General features: G+C 39.7%; 1 protein-coding gene and 1 long non-coding RNA gene across 5 annotated transcripts in view; both read right to left on the bottom strand.

Moving 5' to 3' along the window:
• LOC109451789 (transcriptional activator protein Pur-alpha) overlaps window positions 1–20,421 on the bottom strand; it is a 37,465-nt gene that overhangs the window by 10,741 nt on the left and 6,303 nt on the right. For 3 of the 4 annotated variants that reach the window (XR_012489799.1, XR_012489797.1, XR_012489798.1), the window contains exon 2: window positions 5,233–20,063. The exons of the other annotated variant lie outside the window; for it this stretch is intronic. This is a non-coding gene — a long non-coding RNA (transcriptional activator protein Pur-alpha). Of the gene's footprint in view, window positions 1–5,232; window positions 20,064–20,421 lie in introns of those variants that run through there. 4 annotated transcript variants of the gene reach the window in all.
• Window positions 5,233–5,560, bottom strand: IGIP (IgA inducing protein). Its single transcript, XM_074313631.1, has one exon. The coding sequence runs from the start codon at window positions 5,558–5,560 to the stop codon at window positions 5,399–5,401; it is 162 nt and encodes a 53-aa protein (XP_074169732.1). The 3' UTR covers window positions 5,233–5,398.

Raw genomic sequence — 20,421 nt, 5'->3', positions numbered from 1 at the left:
CCCAAGTGCATGCTGTATGGTGCTTTGGGGGGTAGGTGGGGACAGAGTGGGCATTAAGCTATCTGTTGAGTCCAGGGTTATTACTGCCTTTTCCCCAGAGCTCATTTGGAGATGAAATAGCTACAGAGAGGAGTTGCTGAGGCCCATGCAGAGGTGGGAGGTACAGGAAACTAAGGAGGGCTGGAAGCAGGCAGAGAAAAGCATCTCACATTCAGGGTCCTGGTCCTATGCCACTTGTGGACCAGAGGTGAGCTCAAACAGCAACACTTGCCTTGAAAGTGGATGAGGAAGTCAGCTCCAGAGGCACAGCTGACTCCCAGAAATGGCCTGGACCCGCTGGAGTCCAGTAGCTTAGCTAACAGATGTTTACTGAGCATCTGCTGTGTGCCAGACTCGTCTGGGAACTGGGGATGCCTTAATGAGTTCTACCCTCACAGCATTAGTCCATCCACAGAAAAGGATAGAAAAGACACTTCTGGACAGTGATAATAAACAGTAGGAAGAAAACTGAAGCAGAGCAGTAAGGGAGAGTGATTGGAGGGGCCACTTCAGTTTGAGTTGTCAGAGGCCTCCTGGAAGCAAGAACATGAACGCTGAGGCCTGATTATGACAAACGGCCAGCCACAGGGGATCTGGAGGGAAGTATGTTCCGGGCAGAAGGAAGAGCAAAGCCAAAGACCCTTAGATGGCAACGGACGCCCGTGCATTCAACATACAGAAAGGTGTCCAGTATGGCTTAAGAGAAACAAACAAAGGTGAAAGGAGGGAGAGAAAACTGGAGAATTAGGCAGGAGCCAGATCGTGAGAATCTTGTAACTACATTTACAAGCTAACTGCAGTGTGGAGACTAGAACGCAGGAGGCAAGCATGGCCGTAAAGAGACCAGTACGGAAGCTGTTAGGTAAGAAAATGGGTGACCATATAATTTGTCATCCAAACCAGGATACTGTGCAAGTGAATGCGGATGCTATAGACAATTAATCAGGGACAGCAGGCATAGCCAGGACTTGCCATTGACAAAGCTCTCGCTGCAGTCAACAAAGCACCAGCCCTAGCCAGGGCTGTCATAGGAAGTTCAGCAGTTTTTTAGCAGTGCTGCTCTCACACAGAGCTCCCAGCTCCAGGAGAAGGAATCACTTTTCTATTTGGTCCCAGGCTCCTGGCCTGGTGCCCTATGCCTGAGCATTTGTTTTTTGTCTCAATGCCATGGGCTACAGTTACAGCACATACAGGGAGCAGCAAGCCTTTTTCTCTGTGCTGTCTGGCACAGGGGCTGGCCACTCTCAGTGACAACCAACAGTATACAGATGAAAGAACAAACAGAGAGTATGTGGCCACCCCTTCTCGAGGCTGTACTGAGAGGGTGGCAGCCACCGAGGGACGAACAAGCTCCGAGTTCCAGAGCAGGGATTCTTAACTTGGACCTCAGGGGGTCTGTGAAGCAGGTGAGATGGCCCCAAGCTTTCATCAGATTCTCAAACCTAGACTCCAAATGACATAACCTTGTGCTTTAGAGAGCAGTGGTTGTCACTTCAATGTGCCACCTGGAGGGTTTGTTACAAGAGGGGCTGTTGGGCCCTAGCAGATTGTGATTCATTCAGTCTGGAGTGAGGCCCAAGAATTCACATTTCTAATGATTTCCAAAGGGATGCTAATGCTCTTGGTCCAGGGGCCACACTTTGAGAATCACTGCTTTAGAGGATACAAAAAACACGAGGGGTTCCAGGTTAAATGATGATATTCCCTTTTTGGACAAGAGTTCTAACAGATGCCATAGCTCTCTAAACCACCCTTAAGTCCCAAGGAATTTCACATTTTATTTTTGGAAGAAGCCCCTGGAGAGTGACAGACTCTGCACCTCCCCTTGGAGGTCAGGAAGCATCTGGGAAATAGCATTTTGGAGGCTGCAGGAAAAAAGCCCAAGCAAAACTCTGAGCTGGAAACTACAGGGCTGGCCCTGGCAGATCCAATTACTGGGCCAATTATTGGTGAATAGTGAGGTTTTGGGAATCTGTGTAGACCTAGATCCTCTCCTGGAGACTGCCTCCTGATCCTTTTTGAGCCTAAATCTGAGGCCAAATAGGCCAAGACAGGAGGTCTGCAGTAAAGGAGATAGGGCATCTGCTGGGGGTTATAATCTGGGAGAAAGAAATCGACAACTCCACCAAACAGAATTCACGAGCTGCATTCACAGAGCCCTTTGATCAGGTCATTGTGGTGAGGGCGGGAAGAGGCAGGAATAGTAAGTACGCAGGGCTCTGCTTACTTGAAGCAAGAGCAGTGGAGAGAGAGGCCTGCAAGGGCCAGTTGCCAGCTTTCTTCAGACCTGCTTGAAGTCATTCCCTCGAGAAAGGGGAGGGGGAGATGAAAATGTGGCTTCATTCATGACAACCTTTAGAACAGGAATTGTGGCTTTTGAGCTACACTGAGAATTCCTCCTTTGCTAGAGGGAACATCGGCTTTGCCATCCAACTAAATATATCCTCAGATGAGGCAATCAAAGCCAGGGAGAGCCTACCAGTTAGGGGAAGAGGCAGAACCTCACGGGAAAGGTGATGCACTAGAGTGATGGAGACCCAGGCTGTGTTTTGGCATCAGCCTTCCAGGACTCACGATTTGATTCGGACTGTGTGCCCCTGGGCATGTTAGTTAATCTCTCTGTGCCTTCATTTCCTCTTTTGTAAAATAGGGGGAATAACAGTGCCGACCTCATAGGGTTGTAAGAATTAAATGAAATAACCTATACAAAACACTTAGCTTGGTGCCTTGCATATTTTAAGCACTCAACGTTAGCTTAAAAAAATAAATAGTAGTGAGCTTGGAAAAATTTAGGGTGGTGGCAGTACAGACCCACCCTTAGTGTCGCACCCAGAGACAGAGAAAGCCAAGCTAGGTTGGAGCTACTGCCAATCTCCCCAGGAAGCTGACAGGGAAACTCCTGCTCCCTGGGGACAGTCTGAGGTACAAGCTGGGAATGCAGGGAGAGTCAGGATTCCTAGGATGGTGGGGCTCACTGGACACCATGCTGGCTGGAGGGGGGGGATCCTGCTCTTTTAAACATTGCAACATTCAGTGAGTCTGTTTTGTGACATTTTCTCACTGCCAACCTAAGTGCCAAATGGCCTGATCTGAACAAATCAAAATGAATGAAAATCAATGTTGGTAGGAAAACTGGAATGACGTTATTGGAAATGCTCTGGAGATTTACACTATTAAGGTAGAATCCCCATTTTCAGGGAGGAAAAAAAGTGACTCCTCCTCCTCCTCAAGTTCCAGAAGTGTAGGGGTTGGTGCTGAAGTGAAGGCAGTGGTGCTGCGTGCCGGCCCTCAGGGCAGTGGGCAGCCAAACCCTGCGAAAGAGATCTCTCTTTACTCTGATCCTGAATGAACAAAACCAGTTCCAAAACCTAGCTCCCCAAATCAAAAAGTCCTGTCTGCTGAGAAATAAACTGTTACTGGAAGTAGGAACAAAGAGATTTCTAAAAACCATGCAAAAGAGCCAAAGTAAACGACATACCACATAGTTAAATAAAAGTTAACATCAATTGGAGGTAGGGTTGGGAAGATTGCCAATTACATCACTTTAGAAATGAAAAGAGCTAAATAAAATCACCAATAGTTCTGGTGAACATGCTGGGCTCCTTTCTTAAGGGGTCCCCGTGGCCTTGCAAGCCTTGCCCTATAGTGCAGACCTATTCCAAGTCTGGGATGTTCCCCTGCAGCCCTGCAATAACACTTCACCTCTTGCTCTCCCAAATGATCACAGGGTATATTTAATCACAGTCCCATGTGGAGTCTTCAAAAGATTAAGGCCAAGGGACAGTTAAAAGGGGCCTCGCTTCTGGCTTTTCACTTCCTGTACTTACTACTACAAATGATGGCTAGAGTGTCCACCACAAGCCCCTGTACCAAAGAGGCCTCTGATCCCACTTTGAGGAAAAAGGGGAATCTCTGATCTCCTCTTCAGGAAGCACCCACCTGTCATTTGCGCCCCACCCCCAAATCAGAGGCATTGAAGAACACAGGGAAAACTAGAGTTTCCTAGCACCTCACCTACCTCTCCCAAACAGTGGCACCCTCAGCTTTAAGTTTTTATATATAATAGCAAAGTTTCTGCATTATTTTTATTGGAGTTGGTAGTTGTCAGATGTGGAAGCTAGTCCAACAGCTAGTTGTGGCTAGCTGTAGTCCAACAGCTAGTCTGCTGTTCTGTACAAAGGAGGGGCATTTTAGCAGGGAAAAAACAACAACAAAATAATAACAACAAGTTGATTGGGATTCACCCAGGGAAGCCTGGAACTGTGATACGGTGAACTTGAGACACTTCAATGGCTATGCAGCAGTTTTTAGACTATGACTATTGCCATACACATTTAAATAACATTAAAATTTTTTAAATAGTGTGATTTTTGCAAGAACCTTGTTCCTGCAACTACTTGTTCGAAGCCTTCCCATATCCAGCCTAAAGGTGAGGGCACCAGAAAGGATAAAATGAGGGGAAAGCCACAAATAAAATTTCCAACTCCACTTCTGAAGGCCGAGGAAAATATCATACACCTGAGGTCTCCACTGATTTTTGAATTAGAGGCCCAAACTGGGATGGTTCTTCTTGGTTAGCTAATCCAATCTGCTATGAGAAGGTCCCATTAAAACTATTCTGAAGGATCACTTCTGTGCCACATTTTATTGGAAACTTCATTTACTGTCTATCACTCCACTCACGACAAAAGCAATTTTGAAAGGATCTTATTTTCAAGTACAACCTCTATTTTCTGCAGAGGATTCTCTTTTATCATATCCTCTCTTGTAACCCTTCTACTACCGAAAACCAACTTTAAATTTAAACTGACAGAAAACAAAAACCTTCCATGGGAAAGAGGCATGATCTATGGGGAAACTTTTCTTTCTCTTCAACTGTGATAGCTAAGTTAACTGTCACACCATCAGAGTTTTCAAAACTGACTCAAAAAGCGAGATAGGGAAGCCATTCACATAAAATCTTTAAAACTAAACATATTTGCTTTAAAATAAAAAAGAAAATCGTTTTCCAGGGCGAGAGCGCACACTTAACACTTGCAGCCAATTAATGATCAGGCAAGTATACATGCTACTGAGTTTTAAAAATGGTTTCCATCTATAAAAAATTTTAAAAAACAAAACAAAACAAAAAAACAAGAACAACCAGACCCCCCCCCAAAGGCACTGAAACAAAAGACTGATCTGTTTGTATAGTCACATGAAAAATAAACATCTTTATTTTTTTGCCTACTTTATTTCATTTTTTTCAAATAAAATTTAAATCTGTACAAAGTATACTGTTACAGTATATATTTTGTAAGAATCAATGCCTAAAAGAATCACAATACTTCAATAAGCAGTACAGCAGACCTCGCTAGTTTCAGCTTTGATATTGAACAAACTCAAGCCGGCTGATGCACAACACATTTGCTTGGTTTCCACATGGTGAGTTCCCAGCACTGAGATGGGAGAACATGACAGCAAGTATGGTTATATTACAGCCTGACACACTGCGCTTCTTCATGTGATAATAACTGCACATATTTAATACAGAATGCTCAAATTTACTTTTTAAATTGCATTTGCTTACTTCTTAGTTGGCAAAATTCAGCATTCTTAATGGGGTCCCCAAACAGTGCAAATTAATGATATTCTACTGTATAATTGGCACATCTCCAATAAGGATTAACTTGTAAACTCAAAGAATATCACAACTTTGTCCTAGATTTTAATTAATACATATCTGGTCCATTTAACCAAAGTCATTTTGGAAAGATATTAAAGAACATTCTATTTCTGAAAGGATATTGTTTTGACCATTCTTTAGAGAAGATAAATTTTTAAATTGTCATTAAAATGTTTTACTATAAAAATTTTACAAACTTGGTTAGAAACTTCAAGATTATGATTCACAGCAGACAAATACAAACTGTTTATATTCCAACAACACCTACTTTTAGACTTTCAAACAGAGCACAACCATGTCAGCTGTGTTAACTAAAATTCTGAACAGTGTACTAAATTTATAAGTGGTGCTGGGTCTAGCAAGTGTAAATACACAGTATATTTTAATGAAAAGAATTGTCTTCTTTATACTTTATTTGTTTTCCCATAAGGAAACATTAATGTTTACATTCTTTAATAAAGTTAATCTTACATCAGAATATAACTTAATACTGTCAGCAACAGGGACCACACACAGTAAATAAGAAGCACATTTAAAATAAGTCTGAGTTCACATAGATTAACATTTGTTGGTTAATAAAATATCGACAGTATTACAATCTTACAATATTTACAGTAAGAAAAATCTAGAGTAATATATACCTTTCACAGCAGGATTCCTTTTTATTTTTTTTTTAAATTTCTTCCAGTTTGGGATTGTGTATACACGAAAAGCTCAAATAAAGCAACTCTGCAATATAATCTTAAAATAATGGCTACTGGGGGAAATTCTATCACAACCATTGAAAATAATGGTGACTTTTCACGGAGTCTGTGGCATCTGAGAACCCAGTTAATTAACCAAAGTCTTGCTCAAACCAGCCTCAGTTACCCAGATTAAAGCTGCAGAACTCCGGCCTTCCCTGACTACTGAAAACCCAACAGATTTTCTCAACATGCTATAAGAAAAGAGGGAAAGTAGATTTCAGCTCACACCTCATGGCTGGAAGCCTCCGGCCAGTGCACATTCCCGAACTTATGCTAAAAGAGGACCGATTTCATCCTCAAAGCATCACAAGAGTTTACCCTCCAACTACAGAGCACTTTGACACCACACCAAGCTCACTCATTCCTAAACTCTTGTGCAACTAGGATAAGGCATGAACTTGGCCCATATAATACACACCAGCATCTTAGAGACTTGGGACTGGGGCAAAAAAACAGACTAGGTTGGTCTGGGAAAATGGGACGCGATGCACATTTCCAATTAGAATGGTAAGAAGACCCACGTCCCTAAACTGGAATTTGGCCAGGGCATCAGAGTTAGCACCCCCTCTCTGAGTACCTCAAGCAATTAGGATGTGTGCTCTGGGCCTCCTCCAAGAGAGAGCAACTACAGTAAGTAACACCATGTGGGACATTAGTTCAGTGATGACTCCCAAGAAAGCAGATACAATTCTTGAGGCTGGGGCTGTCCACAGCACCTGAGGGCACTCATCTGAGCTGTGACCTGTCCCAACTCTGCTTACTTTAAGAGATCTGATGGGCACAGAGCACTCAGGGTTACGGCTGCTGGCTACTTTGGACTCTAGATCTCACAGGTAATCAACAGGTATCTGGGATTGAATTAGCAAACTGTACCATAGCTCCTTAAACAGACACTGTCAGGTTTGAAATCAGGTGAAGCATGAATCTTCACTGCCAGGTCAGAAATCAAAGTGGGAGTCTTCCCACATCAGCCAAGGTCATTTTGTCAAAACCTTAGAGGAGTTGGACAGTTTTTCATGTTGCAAGTGATTAGTTTACTTATTTCAATCAAGCTGGATTGGAGAACCAGACTGATCTATTTAGTTAGCTTTGTTTTTTTTGATTCTTAACGTATGTATAAACCCAAAGCTGTTGTATTTGGGCTAAATACACTGACAGAGAAAATTCAAACAACAAAAGTTTTTGGCAAACTTCTGTGGCGTTTTCTTTTTTGAAGTCAATGCAAGATCTAAAGGTATTTCTACCCAACAAAGTCTGTTTAAGTGTTTAATGTTACTTCCTTTTTGGTCCTATACAGAATGCCATGGCTTCTATATAGGTCTGAATGCTGCTCCATGTAGATTCCTTCTGTATATCTAAAAATATATACTTTTCAGTAGTTCAATACATGGTTAATCTTCCCACAGAGGAAGATTTTTGTAATCACATGTTGCAAAGTAGAAAAACATCTCCTTTCTAAGAAAGGAAATACACTTTCCTATTGTACACTTTTGAATAAGCCCAAAGGCATGCACCAAAAATCATTAATAAAACTAATACATGCACTAAAATGGTATAGAGTTAGACTTAAAGTGCTGCTTCTCAATTTTTAAATTTGGAGAAGACATCTTGTCAGTTGTTGACTCAAAGGTCTCCCCCCAACCCACCCATCACAATCCACGGCATCAAGAGAGAAAAGTAAAAAGTATGCATAAATCTTTAAACTATTCTTTACATGGGGGAAAGGATAGATATACCAACTATCCTATTTATAAACTGGATTCCCAGTTTTAAATAAGACCAATATTTACTGGTAAAAATTGTCAAAGCTAATACATCCAAACAAATGTTACTAGTAAATAATGTTCTACATAGAGAATAATTTACTTTGGTTTTATGCACCTTCTCAAAAATAACACTGGTGTCCCATACATCACCAAACTGATGTGTTCCAGCAAAGTTATAAGGCAAACTTTTTTTTTTTCCCTAGTGACATCTTGTTTCCCAGTAGACAAAACTAAAATCTTTTGGTGAGAAAGGGGTTAAGATAATGGCTAACCCCATGGCATCCTGAGCATTGTAGTTTATCAGACTCGACCCTGCTAGTAGAAACTGTCAGGCACCCTGACCCCTGCCTTGAACCAGGAATGGCTCCCATGTCTAGAGATGCCCTGACTCCTTATAAACAGCTCTCAGAACTTTGCTTCTTTTTTCTTTCTGTCTGGATGTTACAATGTCTAACAAAGCTGGTTGCAATGTCACATTTTGCTAGTAGGGGCCACCATCTAACAATAATTCCAACCTGAAATGTTTTAGGTCAATAGCTAATTCCTAATTTTATCAATTAATTGCATTAAAATTTTCTCTATAGAGTTTACTTAGAGCAGAGATCCTTAACTTGGGTTTCAGAAGATGTGTGATGCCCCTGAGGTTGTATGCAAAATTATCTGTGTATGTGCATTTTTGTCCTGGGGAGAGGGTCCATCACTTTCATCAGATTATCAAAGGTATCTGTGACTCCAAAAAGGGGTTACAGAGACTTAGAGGGATACCCGTAATTCATTTTATAACAGGATTGGGAAATGGGGACAGAAAACTAAAAATGGCCTCAAAAAAAAGGAGGGAGGGCCACATTGTTGATCTTTTCCCTTTATTCACATTTGGGAAATAAGTGCTTCAAACTGGGAAAAATAATTGATTAAGCTTATTAAACTCCATTAAAAAATAATCAAAGCTACCTTCTAAATTTTTTTCATTTTCCATATATGATAAATTTAGTCTCCGAGAAAAGGTTTGGAGACTAAATTTTTCTCTTTTCCCAAAGGAAATTCATAGATAAAGTGCTGATCATCATCTACATTTAAAGATTTGACAACATAAAATTTAAGACAACTCTTACGATGTAAGCCTTTAATTTACTATTTTGAGTAAAGGATTACCTAGAGTCAGTTACACATCTGTCAACCTTCATTTCCCAAAATTGGTCCATATTTAGACAACTACCGGGCACAATTCCACTGGTAAACCTAAAATCTGAATAATAAAAATTTAACTTTCGACCCAAATTAAAAACAAAGCTACAAGGTTCCACAATAGAGTCCAGCCACATTCACACTATGTCATAGAAGACCTTCTCATTTCAAACACATCACTGAATTTTCAACACAATTTTCAAACATAAGATCCAGAATGACTAGCAAAACATGCTGAAAAAAGCATGTCAATAATTAAAACACTACCCCCTGCCCCCCACCCCCCATCCATCCAGAAACATACTCAAGCATTCCAAAAATAAACCAGATCTGAAGACAGGCCGTTCACTTGTTGGTTTTAAGTATGAAGCGCCTAAATGGCTATTGGAAAGGGATTATAAAATGAGATAAATAACTTACAAAAAATAATTTTAGCCAAAACACATTTCTTTTCTATTGACAAAACTATTAACCTTTTTTTTTTTTTTAAATTCTGAACCTAACTGTGCTGCACAATCTCACTTAGACAAAAAATATGTTCACAGGTACACTTTTTGTTGTATTCTTTCTAGAGCACATTTTGTGGTTATAAGACTGCCTCTAGTTAAAATAAAGTCTCTTATCCCTTGCCACCCTCCCCCCCTCAAAAAATGAGTCAACCATGTATTCCTAAAAGGAATATTCATTTAATATAATTATTTCAGTACCAGTTATATCACATAGACCATGAGGAAACTCTATGAGCATTATGGAAAACTACATGAAAGAGGGAGCTGCCACTTGCCACCCACTTCACTTTCAGATTTTTAAGCCAATACTCAACTAGACTCAAAATCTCATTGACTTCAGTGAAAACAAATTACTCCAAACCAGCCCATCTCAGGACGGAAGTTGGATCTTGAAGACATCATTATGAATATGTGTGTGTGTGTGTATACATATATACACACACACACACACACACACACACACACATATATATTCCTATCCTAAGCTTTCACTTTGTCTGTTCAAATAGTTCAATAAAGCTCACACTTACAAAGGATTTTATTGGCAAATAAAGGTCCATATTAAAAATTTTATCAAAACAAATTTTTGTTCTACATAGCTAACACTAAGAAATATTTTCTCAGACTTATAAAGCATATTTAATTGCATATAAGCTTTGCTTTGGGTGGGATATTGAAAACATAACTCTAAGAAATTTAAAAAGACTAGAAACAAAAGTGAAAGTGACTAGTCTTAACGTTCAAAAACTCAAGTGCAAAGGTAAATAGTGCAAATAATTAAAACTAGAAATTTTATAGGCAATTTTACAGGTTTTCCTGCTTCTGCACTTTTACATGTTGACTTTATAAACCCTAACAACTATGCAGCATGGAAATGGGCTATCATTTATCTCCATTGACGAGACTCAAGGAAGCCTTTCAAAGACATTTAAATCACTGGTTCTTGACACAGGTTTGGGAATTTGCTTCTTTTTAAACAATTCCTATGGGAGGGGGGCTATTTAAGAAGGCCCTGGCCTGACTTAACCAAGTTATACTTTGTAACTATTATAATTTCAAATCTGACACACAATAAAATGTGAACATCATATTGTCAACTCTACAACATAAGTTATAATAAAAAACAATTCTGCTATTGTTAATGAATTTGACAAAAAAAATTACCTTCCAAATACAAAATCAAAACCTTTTTTTAGCTATTGTTAAAGGGATTTTATCACTAACGTATATAGATTTGGGTAAAATGAAACATACAAGTAATCTGTCAAAATCACTTGAGAATAAGTCCATACTAAACTAGAAAACAACAGTTAATCCAAATATACTTGAATTATGTAACTTAAAAAATATTATAGCCATTTTTTATCTTAAATAATTTAAAATGCTCCTGGGATACTGGGAACAGAAATCTAAACACAATAAATTCAGCCTCAAAGGGCATAAGAACTTCCAAGATATATATATACTAAATTACATTATTAACAGCTTCCATCATGGAACTCTTGGGAATTCTATAATTTTAAAGTTATAGAGAAAGTGGGAAAACAAACAGAAACTCAAGTTTTACAGGGGGGTTGGGATATGTTGTCTAATTTCAGAAATATAGTATTCTTAGGGTCTCATAAGGTCCACAGTATTAAATGGTTGCTAGGATTGCAAATGTAAAAGAAATAAAAGATAACCCAAAATTGCAATTAAGTGTTTTTATCTGGTTTATTGCCCTCTTCTAAGAAATTTATGTGGACCAAAGGCTCAAGGTTCTGTAAAAGCAAGGTATAATATGGATCTTTGTGGACTATAAAATCAAATGATTTTGATCTCAGAACCATTTTGAAAAGTAAAGGTAAGCTACATTGTAACATGAGCTAAGGAGAATAGATAGTACATATGATATATATTTCTGATAAAAATTGTAACTGTGGAAAAGTTTGACATTTTCTTCTCTCTTTCAAAATAGTTAAGTCCCCAGCACCAACTTGCCTTGACCAGAAAAGTTGCCATTCTACAATTGTGCTACTTAATTTGCCCAGAAAAACACCCTAAACCTGAAAACAGATTTGTATCATGCATCATCATATCATCTAGGTACAAACCAACAGTTTTCTCATAACAAACAAAAGACCCGTTTTTCTCTGGCTTCATTGAAACTTCCTTATGAAAATCAACTTCATTGTCCTCAGCAAACACTCATTTAAGACTCCACCTTAGTATCTTTTCCTACCTCCAACAAAAATTTCTCCCACTTTACCTCTAAACCACTCCCTTATGTACCCCACACTCCCATGCACTAACACATCTCCCCTTTCTGCTCTACAATTTCCAAACCAGTAAGTCTCAACCCCCAGTAACTTACCTAAAATACACATACTTCTTACTCTCTTCAGTTCACAAATTTTCTTAACAATTTTGATGACCTTTAAACTGCCAACTTAAGACTGTGGGGAAAACAACAGCCAGAAAAACTGCCCGATTACCTCATAATACAGAAATCTTTCTGGGGTCAGTTAGCTATGGTCTAAGGCAGGAGTCAGCAATTTCTTTACTTCCTTTTTAAGGGGGCAAAGGGATTGCCACTGACAGGTTTATGGCAAGGAAAAGAACAAAGAAAGAGAAACAAAGAAAAAGGAGGATGGGAAAAAAATGCCAGATGTACATGGCAGGGAGGTAGGTCAAACGCCACTAACAACTACCTGCACTGGAAATTGCCAATCCACTCCAGTTGAAAGGGAGTTTGACTCAATTCATTAGCTGATGACCATCACTGGTTGACTAAGTCGAGGTGAATATATAAATCACCTGTCCCATAAATTTGCCACTTCATAATAAGGACATCTTTTCTTAAGTCCTCTTAGGATTCTTCTGCATTAATCTAATTTAGGCCAAAACACATGCTAACAAGAGTATTTCCACATTCTCAAAATTCTAGAATATAAAGGTTTGTCCTTGAACTTGGAAGCCTCTTGAATTATTAAAGTCACATCCTAAATCAAGAAAATTAAACTCTTTAGCTTAAATTTTTCCCATGAAATGCTACAAAAAATTAATTAATAAACAAATTACTAATCATCGAAACAAAGTATGTATTTGTGAAAACACAAAAATCCTGTGATTCCAAAATGAGTAAAATATTTCTGGTCTATAAGAAGTCATTTTATTTTACACAGAGTATCACCACCACGTTTCCACCTATCAAACAAGACAATTTTCCACAAAAGCAAAGAACATCAGGGAAAATAAAAAATAAATACCAAACGTAATATGGGGACAAAATAAAAACAAATGAGTAGCTATGAAATTGTTTTCTAAGAAAAATGTTTTTAACAAGTAGTTTGCCATACTAACTCAACTTTCCCAAAGACAAAAATTGGCCTACACCATTCAACATCAAAACTTAGTAGTTTAACAGTTGAAACTGTTGGCTTGAAACCAATCATATCTTTCACTTTTCATCTGGTTGTTCTTGCATCATGAAATTCTACCTGACTCGTGCTAATTCTAGTTTGGATAATTTTCACTTAGCCCATGATAATTAAGTTTATGTTTAAAAAGAGCCTGTCAAATGGCCAAGGCCTTAAATTTAGGTTTTGTTTTAGGATCAGTAACTCCTCAATTATTAAAATAAGCTGTTCTTAAAAATATACTCTAAATTCTCTATAGTAATTAATGCTGCTCTGTGAAAACAATAATTTTAATAGCAGTGATCACTTTAGTTTTATAGTGCACTTTATTATGAATGGCCTATATGGTTAACTTGCAATGAAAAAAACCCCAAAAATATAATATATAATGTCTGATTTAAAAATGGTTCAACTTTGATAACTTTGCACAAACAATTTCAGTGAATTAAGCAATTCCAATAAATTCTCTTCCCTATTCAGTCCACTCTCATGGAGAAGTATATATATCTCCAAATTATTAAGATATTCAAATTGAGGGGATAATCAATTATAAATGTTATACTCAGAGTTATCACCAATTGTTCCAAACCTAAGTTGCTAAAGATTCCCTTGTCTTAGCATCCTTTTACATAGAAAGTGGGATCTCATTCTAATATTGAAAAGACTCTGAAAAGGGGAAAAGTCATTAGATTTGGTATCTCTCTTTTTTTGGGGGGGAAAAAATCTTTAAAATATGTTCACATGTATAATAAAGTGAATTGTGGGGCTATGAAAGCCACCAAAGCAAACAATTTCAGATCCCCATTCTAAAATCATCTGGAAATGTGTGTGTATGTGTGTGTGTGTGCGTGTGTAAGCAGTACAAAAAAGTGAGTGGGAAAACTGAAGAAGAGAGGGTAAACCATTTGAGGGAGATAAAAATAATCACGCCCATGGTGGGGTCACCATGGTGGGGTCACCATGGCTGGCAGATAATCCAAAGTGTCACAAAAGAAACGTGTTAGTTTAGAAAGTTTGAACAGTGCCAAATGCAAAATGTTAAAGAACAGTAACAGTGAATGAGATAACCCCCACAAACATCAAGTTCCATTAAAAAAAAAAAAAAACTGGAAGAAAAAAATTGACATAAGCGTCTTTTTAAATATACCAAATCTTAACTGACTTAAAGATTGTGTAAAGTGCTTGGGCCATCGTACCCACCCAGATTCTCATTATCAACGGACTTATTTTTTTCCCTCCCTTCCACCCAAATTTAGTTTTCCTGCAGAAGAGTATAGCATTTCTATAATAAGAAATGAAAACAGTGAGTACAACTGATATAGATCCATTGACTTTTATTACAAATGTACTTGATCACTTGGCTTCAAAAGTTTAAAATCAATACCCTATATTCTGTATGCCAGTACAAAGCAAACTGTTTTACAAATTAAATACCTAAAAATTTGACAAAAATATTAAAATTTGATGAAAAACAATTATAAAAATCCTTAATCTCTCTCTCTTCAAAAAAGGAGGCAGTCTTCCCAGTCCTATTATACAATATTAATAATATTCACCATTTTTAGAATAGGTAGCTAAATTATATTTTTCTTTTAGCATACAAAACTCTTGACTAATAGATTTTATCTGTATATGCTCCAGTTAAGTTTGTGAATGCCATCTGATTGCAATATAATCAACTATCTTTAATTGAGTCCTAATTTACACTTATTTAATAATTTGCATAGTTTAAAAGGGATAAAGGTTATTCTACAACTAATTATCATAGGCTATTACAGTGCTATTTTTCAAGGCAATAAGTATTTGCTCCCAAATGAAATTATCTGTCTCCTTGAGGCAGGGGTTAAAATTACTAGCAGCTTTCTCCGTTACCTGAAAAATCAAATTGGAATAGTTACCCATCTCCAGATGTGAAGACCTAAAAACAACATTGATATATTTTTCCACTTTGACTCAAATTTCAACCCCTGCATGGGACAACTAGAAAGTGAGACTTTCAAGGTTTTTTATTTTCCCTGTTGGTTTTGGTTTCTACTCTCCATGGCTTTTGAGAAGCTGGAAAAATCTGTCTTTCCTGACTTGCATTGTTTTTTTTTTTTCTGTGTTTTTTTTTCTTTTTTTTTTCCCATTTGGCAAATATTCATCTACCTCCAATCTGTATCTAGTGGAGGAAAAGCCGACATGGCTTTTCTTATAAACTTCCTTTGTTGTCAAAGGCATGTATAATGATTTCTACAGTTCTGGTTAGTTAACTTGAGCTCCCTCTGTGGCTGGATGACTGTTGCTTCTAACATCAGCATGATAAATAGGAGGCACAAATAAAAAGTAGCTTAAAAAAGATTTGGTGATTTAAAAGAGAAAAAAAAAACACCACCACCACCACCACCACCAAACACACACACATATATATGGACATTTTAAATCTGGTGGCTGATCTCTAGATTAAATTACTTGACAGTGTCTCTCATTTTAAAGAACGTCAATATTGCAATGCATTTCAAGTTTTCTTTTATACTTAGGCAAATAATAGTTTAACCTTAATTGTAAGACAAAGCAGATCATTAAAAATAAGGCATACTTCTCAGGAATTAAGTTTTGTTTGCTTGTTTTTGGCACATTTGATCATACTGTCTTCTTTGAATAACACATATGGTCAAATATACCAACCATTTCCTTTTTTGTTTCAGCACAAACAGGGTTTACCAACTAGTAAAATAAAAACAAGGAAAAACTCCAACATAAAACACTGAGATATAGAACCTTGGTAAAGTACCGAGCACCTGGGGGCAAAAGGTCGGGAAAGGATGAAACAGGAAAAGGGAGAGGGGAAGGTAGGGAGGGTGCTTGGGAGGTAAAGTGAGATGCAAAACAGAGCATCTTTACAGTCACTTAGTCTTTTCTATGGTCATCTCTTACGTCTTAAAAGATCTGCACATGGATTTCTTTTTAAACCCACTGACCATAAATCAGACAATGGTTTCAAAATCTTAGTAAGATTGTGTTTAACTGTTATAGTGTAAAGACAATTGCACAATACATGTGCTTCTTGATCCGGTAGGATTCCAAGCAGAATCTGAAGTCTATAGATAAGAAAGGCTTCACTTTAGGTAACTCTGACCCTAAAGAAAACCTCATGAAAGAACTCGCATCTCAAAGAAAGGACACTTTGCCTAAGTTTGCTGTGTTTTTGTTGACTTGCACTACTTATTGCTGGCTACTATGAAACACTGATCTAGGAGTACTCCAACAACCTGTAGTACAAGGCTTAACTTTAAGAAGCTATAGTAAACAAGAGACAAAATCAAAGCAATTCTCTTTCCTAACTAGTAACAGCACAGAGAATGCAGTCTTTTCCATATCACAGTTAAAGTACAGTGAACAAAATAGCTCAACAAACCTTAAGACAAAAAAGTGCAGGTTATTAATGTTTACATGCAGTTGATAAGCATTCCAAATGTCACATTATGCACTGTAAAAGCTCAACTTTACTATATGGAAATAAGAAAAATGCACCTTGGGGGAAGGGGAAAAGCAATTTAATCATTTCCAGTGATTTTGTAAGTAAAGAAACTCCTAACTATTGTACGGTCACCTCATATTTAACATTGTATGAATATTAAAAGCAAACAATTTAATGGGAAAATGCACAGTACAATGGAAATAGCTTGTTACTCGACACATACAGTAGATCTCAAAAACAAAGACAACACACTCAACCAGGGAGCTTAAAAATATCAAATCAAACCCAAAGAACCAGCAGAAAGAAAAAAAAATCCTTCAAAAAAGACAACTGTTTCACCTTCCTAGGCCAATGCTTTACAATGTGAGCAGCACTGACACCTTCCAGCTCCTACAGGTGGTGTCTCCTACATACAGCAGTTAGATCTATATAGCTGGATTTGCCAAGAAACAATTCCATCCCCAGAACTCTGTCAGACAAGATCCTTTTTTTTTAACCAAAATACTTTCTACAGAATTCCAAACCAAAATGTACTGTTTAAGGCATCTTTTTTATAACATTTTATCTTCACTCAAAGATGATAGTCATGCAGCAGTTTAATGATAAAAATATATTAATATTTTACTATACAGCAGCAAGAAGTTAGTTGTCAATTAAAAGCACACAAACATCTTTAAATGAAAACCTGTAAAAGACTATCGTTATAAACAATTTCAGTTTGGAGGACACCTGCTTGGTAAAGTGCTCTCCTAAGCTTTGCATTTCCATACCCTACACCTTGAAAATATGAATTATAGAATATACTTTTAATAGGCGGCTTGAACACTTGGGGAACACAAATACACTTAGCATATAATGTAGCCAGTAATAACTAGCACCACAGCTACATGGAAATCCTTTACATCCACCAGCTTAACTTGGCTTTCTCTTTTAAAATGAAACTCAGAATCCATGGCTCAGTAGGATAACTATAATTGTGTTGCTCTGCTTTTTAACAGGTCTACATAAGTTAAAAGCACTGGCAAAAATCAAAGGATAGCTTCAGACCTCTTACAAGTTTAGGAGACAGTGCTAGTGACCACAAATAGACTCACTACCTGATGTCCAAGTACAGGTTCACTGGAAATTGCTGCACGTTAGTTAAGTTCTTAAAATCTTTCTACACATAATAAAAAAAATATATTATGAACGATACAAGTACATCTCATATACACAATAATGACAAAACGCCTACTCAGTCAAAGCAAACAGATGCAGAAAAATATTATGGGAGATTTCCTTTTTCTCTCTTTCTTTTTCCTTTTGCTATTTGAATAACTTTGGTTCCAACCATAAAAATCACAACTTAGCAAATTTCATTTAAATGCCTTTTTTAATAATTTCTTCATGTTCACAGAAGTTTCACTGACCATTTTTATATGTTTAAGGTCCAGATGCAATGCATATTGTATAAAAGAGAGCACTTATTGTTTACCTTGCATGAATTAAACCTACGTACCTTTAACTCTACAAACTTCTGCATAACATTTAGACAAAGCTCAGACACACAGCATGCCTAGCCCTCATATATATACACATCTCTAATCACAGGTATATAGGGTGTCAAATATACTATAATAACCTCCATGTAAGGTTTGAAATTTGGTAACAAAATGAGAAAAACTAAAAATATTATTTTACGTGTTCTAAAATATCTCTTTTTTGTGCTAAAGTCAAATGTTAGCTCAACATGAAAAGGACTTTTATATAATTCAGCAATATTATAATCTTGACCATTTTGCAAACACTTTAATAATAATAGCTTAAACGTGTACAAAAGTTCTTGGTTAATTAGGGAAATAAACACTCAGTTCTTTATATTTTTTAATCAAGTAGGAAACACAGTTCATATAATGTTATTACTTTTTGTATTTTTTTTGTTTTTTGTTTTAGCAGCTGCTTACTGTTTTATATGGTGGATAAAGTGGACAACATCCAGCGATGGGTGGCAAGTCAAGAAGAGAAACTGTCAGTTGGTGGAGGTTCTGTGGGTGGTGCTCCCTTGGAGTTAAGTTTTTTTTTTTTTTTTTACTTTTTAACTTTTTATTTTCTCTTTCTTTACAGTATATTTCCTCTGTGTGTGGCTGTGTGTGTGTGTATGTGTGTGCGTATGCATGTGTGTGTAGGTATTTTCCATTCAGTTTGATCAATCTTCTTCCCCTTCTTCCTCACCCTGCAGCAGCAGGGTGGCAGCGGCGGTCTCCTCCTGCTGTTGCTGCTGTTGCTGGTGGAGCTGCTCACAGGCAGCCCGCTTCTCCCTCTGCTTCTCTTGAATCTTCTTCATCTCCTCCGAGTACTTGCAGAAGGTGTGTCCGAACTTGGCCCACACCTTGTAGGGCACGGTGATGGAGTTGCGGTAGGTGGGCTTCACCTCGCTCACTCGCATAAACACGCCGTACTTGTTGGAGCCCACATCGAAGAAGAAGCGCTTGTTGTCCACAGTCAAGGAGGTGCCCTCGGGCAGCTCGGCCGGCTCCTCCTCCACTCCGTAGTCGTCGATGAGCTTGGCCAGAGCGTCGCGGAACTCGATGAGCCCCTGTGCGGGCAGCGCAATGGTCTGGCCCTGCGTGGAGCCCAGGCCGGGCCCCCGGTTGACCGTCTGGCGGATGCGCAGGAAGCGGCCACGCTGGTTCTCCTTGAGATCCATGTAGTACTTGCGGTTCTCGCGCACCAGGAACTCGCTTTTGAGCGCCCGGCGCGGCTCGTCCTGCGCCTGGGCCAGGTCGGGCGGCTGGCTGGGGCCCAGCTGCGCGTAGTGCTCGATGAAGTCTCCCAGGTAGTCGCGGAACTCCACGGCCACTGACATAGAGAGAGTGAGGCGGCTCTTGTTGCCGCCCGCGCCCACCTCAGCGATCTTCAGGAAGCGGCCCTTGGCGTTCTGCTTCACGTCCAGGTAGAAGCGCTTGTTCTGGATGTCCACCCGCTTGGAGGCCAGCTCCTGCGTCTCGTGCTGCAGCCCCCCCGGGGCCCCGCCACCGCCGCCGCCACTGCCGCCGCCCCCGCCGCCACCACCGCCCCCGCCGGAGCCCGAGCCTGAGCCCGGGTGCCCCAGGGAGCCGCCCGAGCCCAGCGCTGCACCACCCTGCTCGCTGCCGCTGTCTCGGTCCGCCATGATGCTGCGCTCCGCCGCCGCGCCGCCGCCGCCTGCCGCTCCGCCCGCCGCCGCCTCAGTCGCCTCAGCCGCCGCTGCTTTCCCTCCCCGGCTCCGCCTGCTGCCGCCGCAACCCCCACAGCCAGTCAGCCACTCTCGCGAGATCTGCGGGAGAGACGAGACAGACGAGACCCGGTAACAGGGCACTGACTCCCCAGTACAGTAGCAGGGCGCCCTACTGTACGCGCCCACCCGCCCGCAGGCACGTGACCCGCGCCCCTTCCCCGCTGCCAGCCCCCGTCCACCCGCCCACCAGGCGGCGCCCACCCCCGGCCCTCACCCCACACCCCTGGCTTGGGGGGGGGGGGGCCAGGACGCGCCGCGTCGCAGCTGCTGCCGCCACCACCACTGTGGCTGTCGCTGTTGGCCAGACCCTGGGCGGCCTCGGCCCGGGGAGTTGGGGTACTAGGGGTAAGAAGAGGACTGCCACACTAAGCACAGGGAGCGGGCCTGAGCTCTGCTT

The sequence above is a fragment of the Rhinolophus sinicus genome, linkage group LG10 (assembly GCF_036562045.2).
Source record: "Rhinolophus sinicus isolate RSC01 linkage group LG10, ASM3656204v1, whole genome shotgun sequence".
Taxonomy (NCBI): domain Eukaryota; kingdom Metazoa; phylum Chordata; class Mammalia; order Chiroptera; family Rhinolophidae; genus Rhinolophus; species Rhinolophus sinicus.
This window is presented reverse-complemented; position numbering and strand designations above follow the sequence as displayed.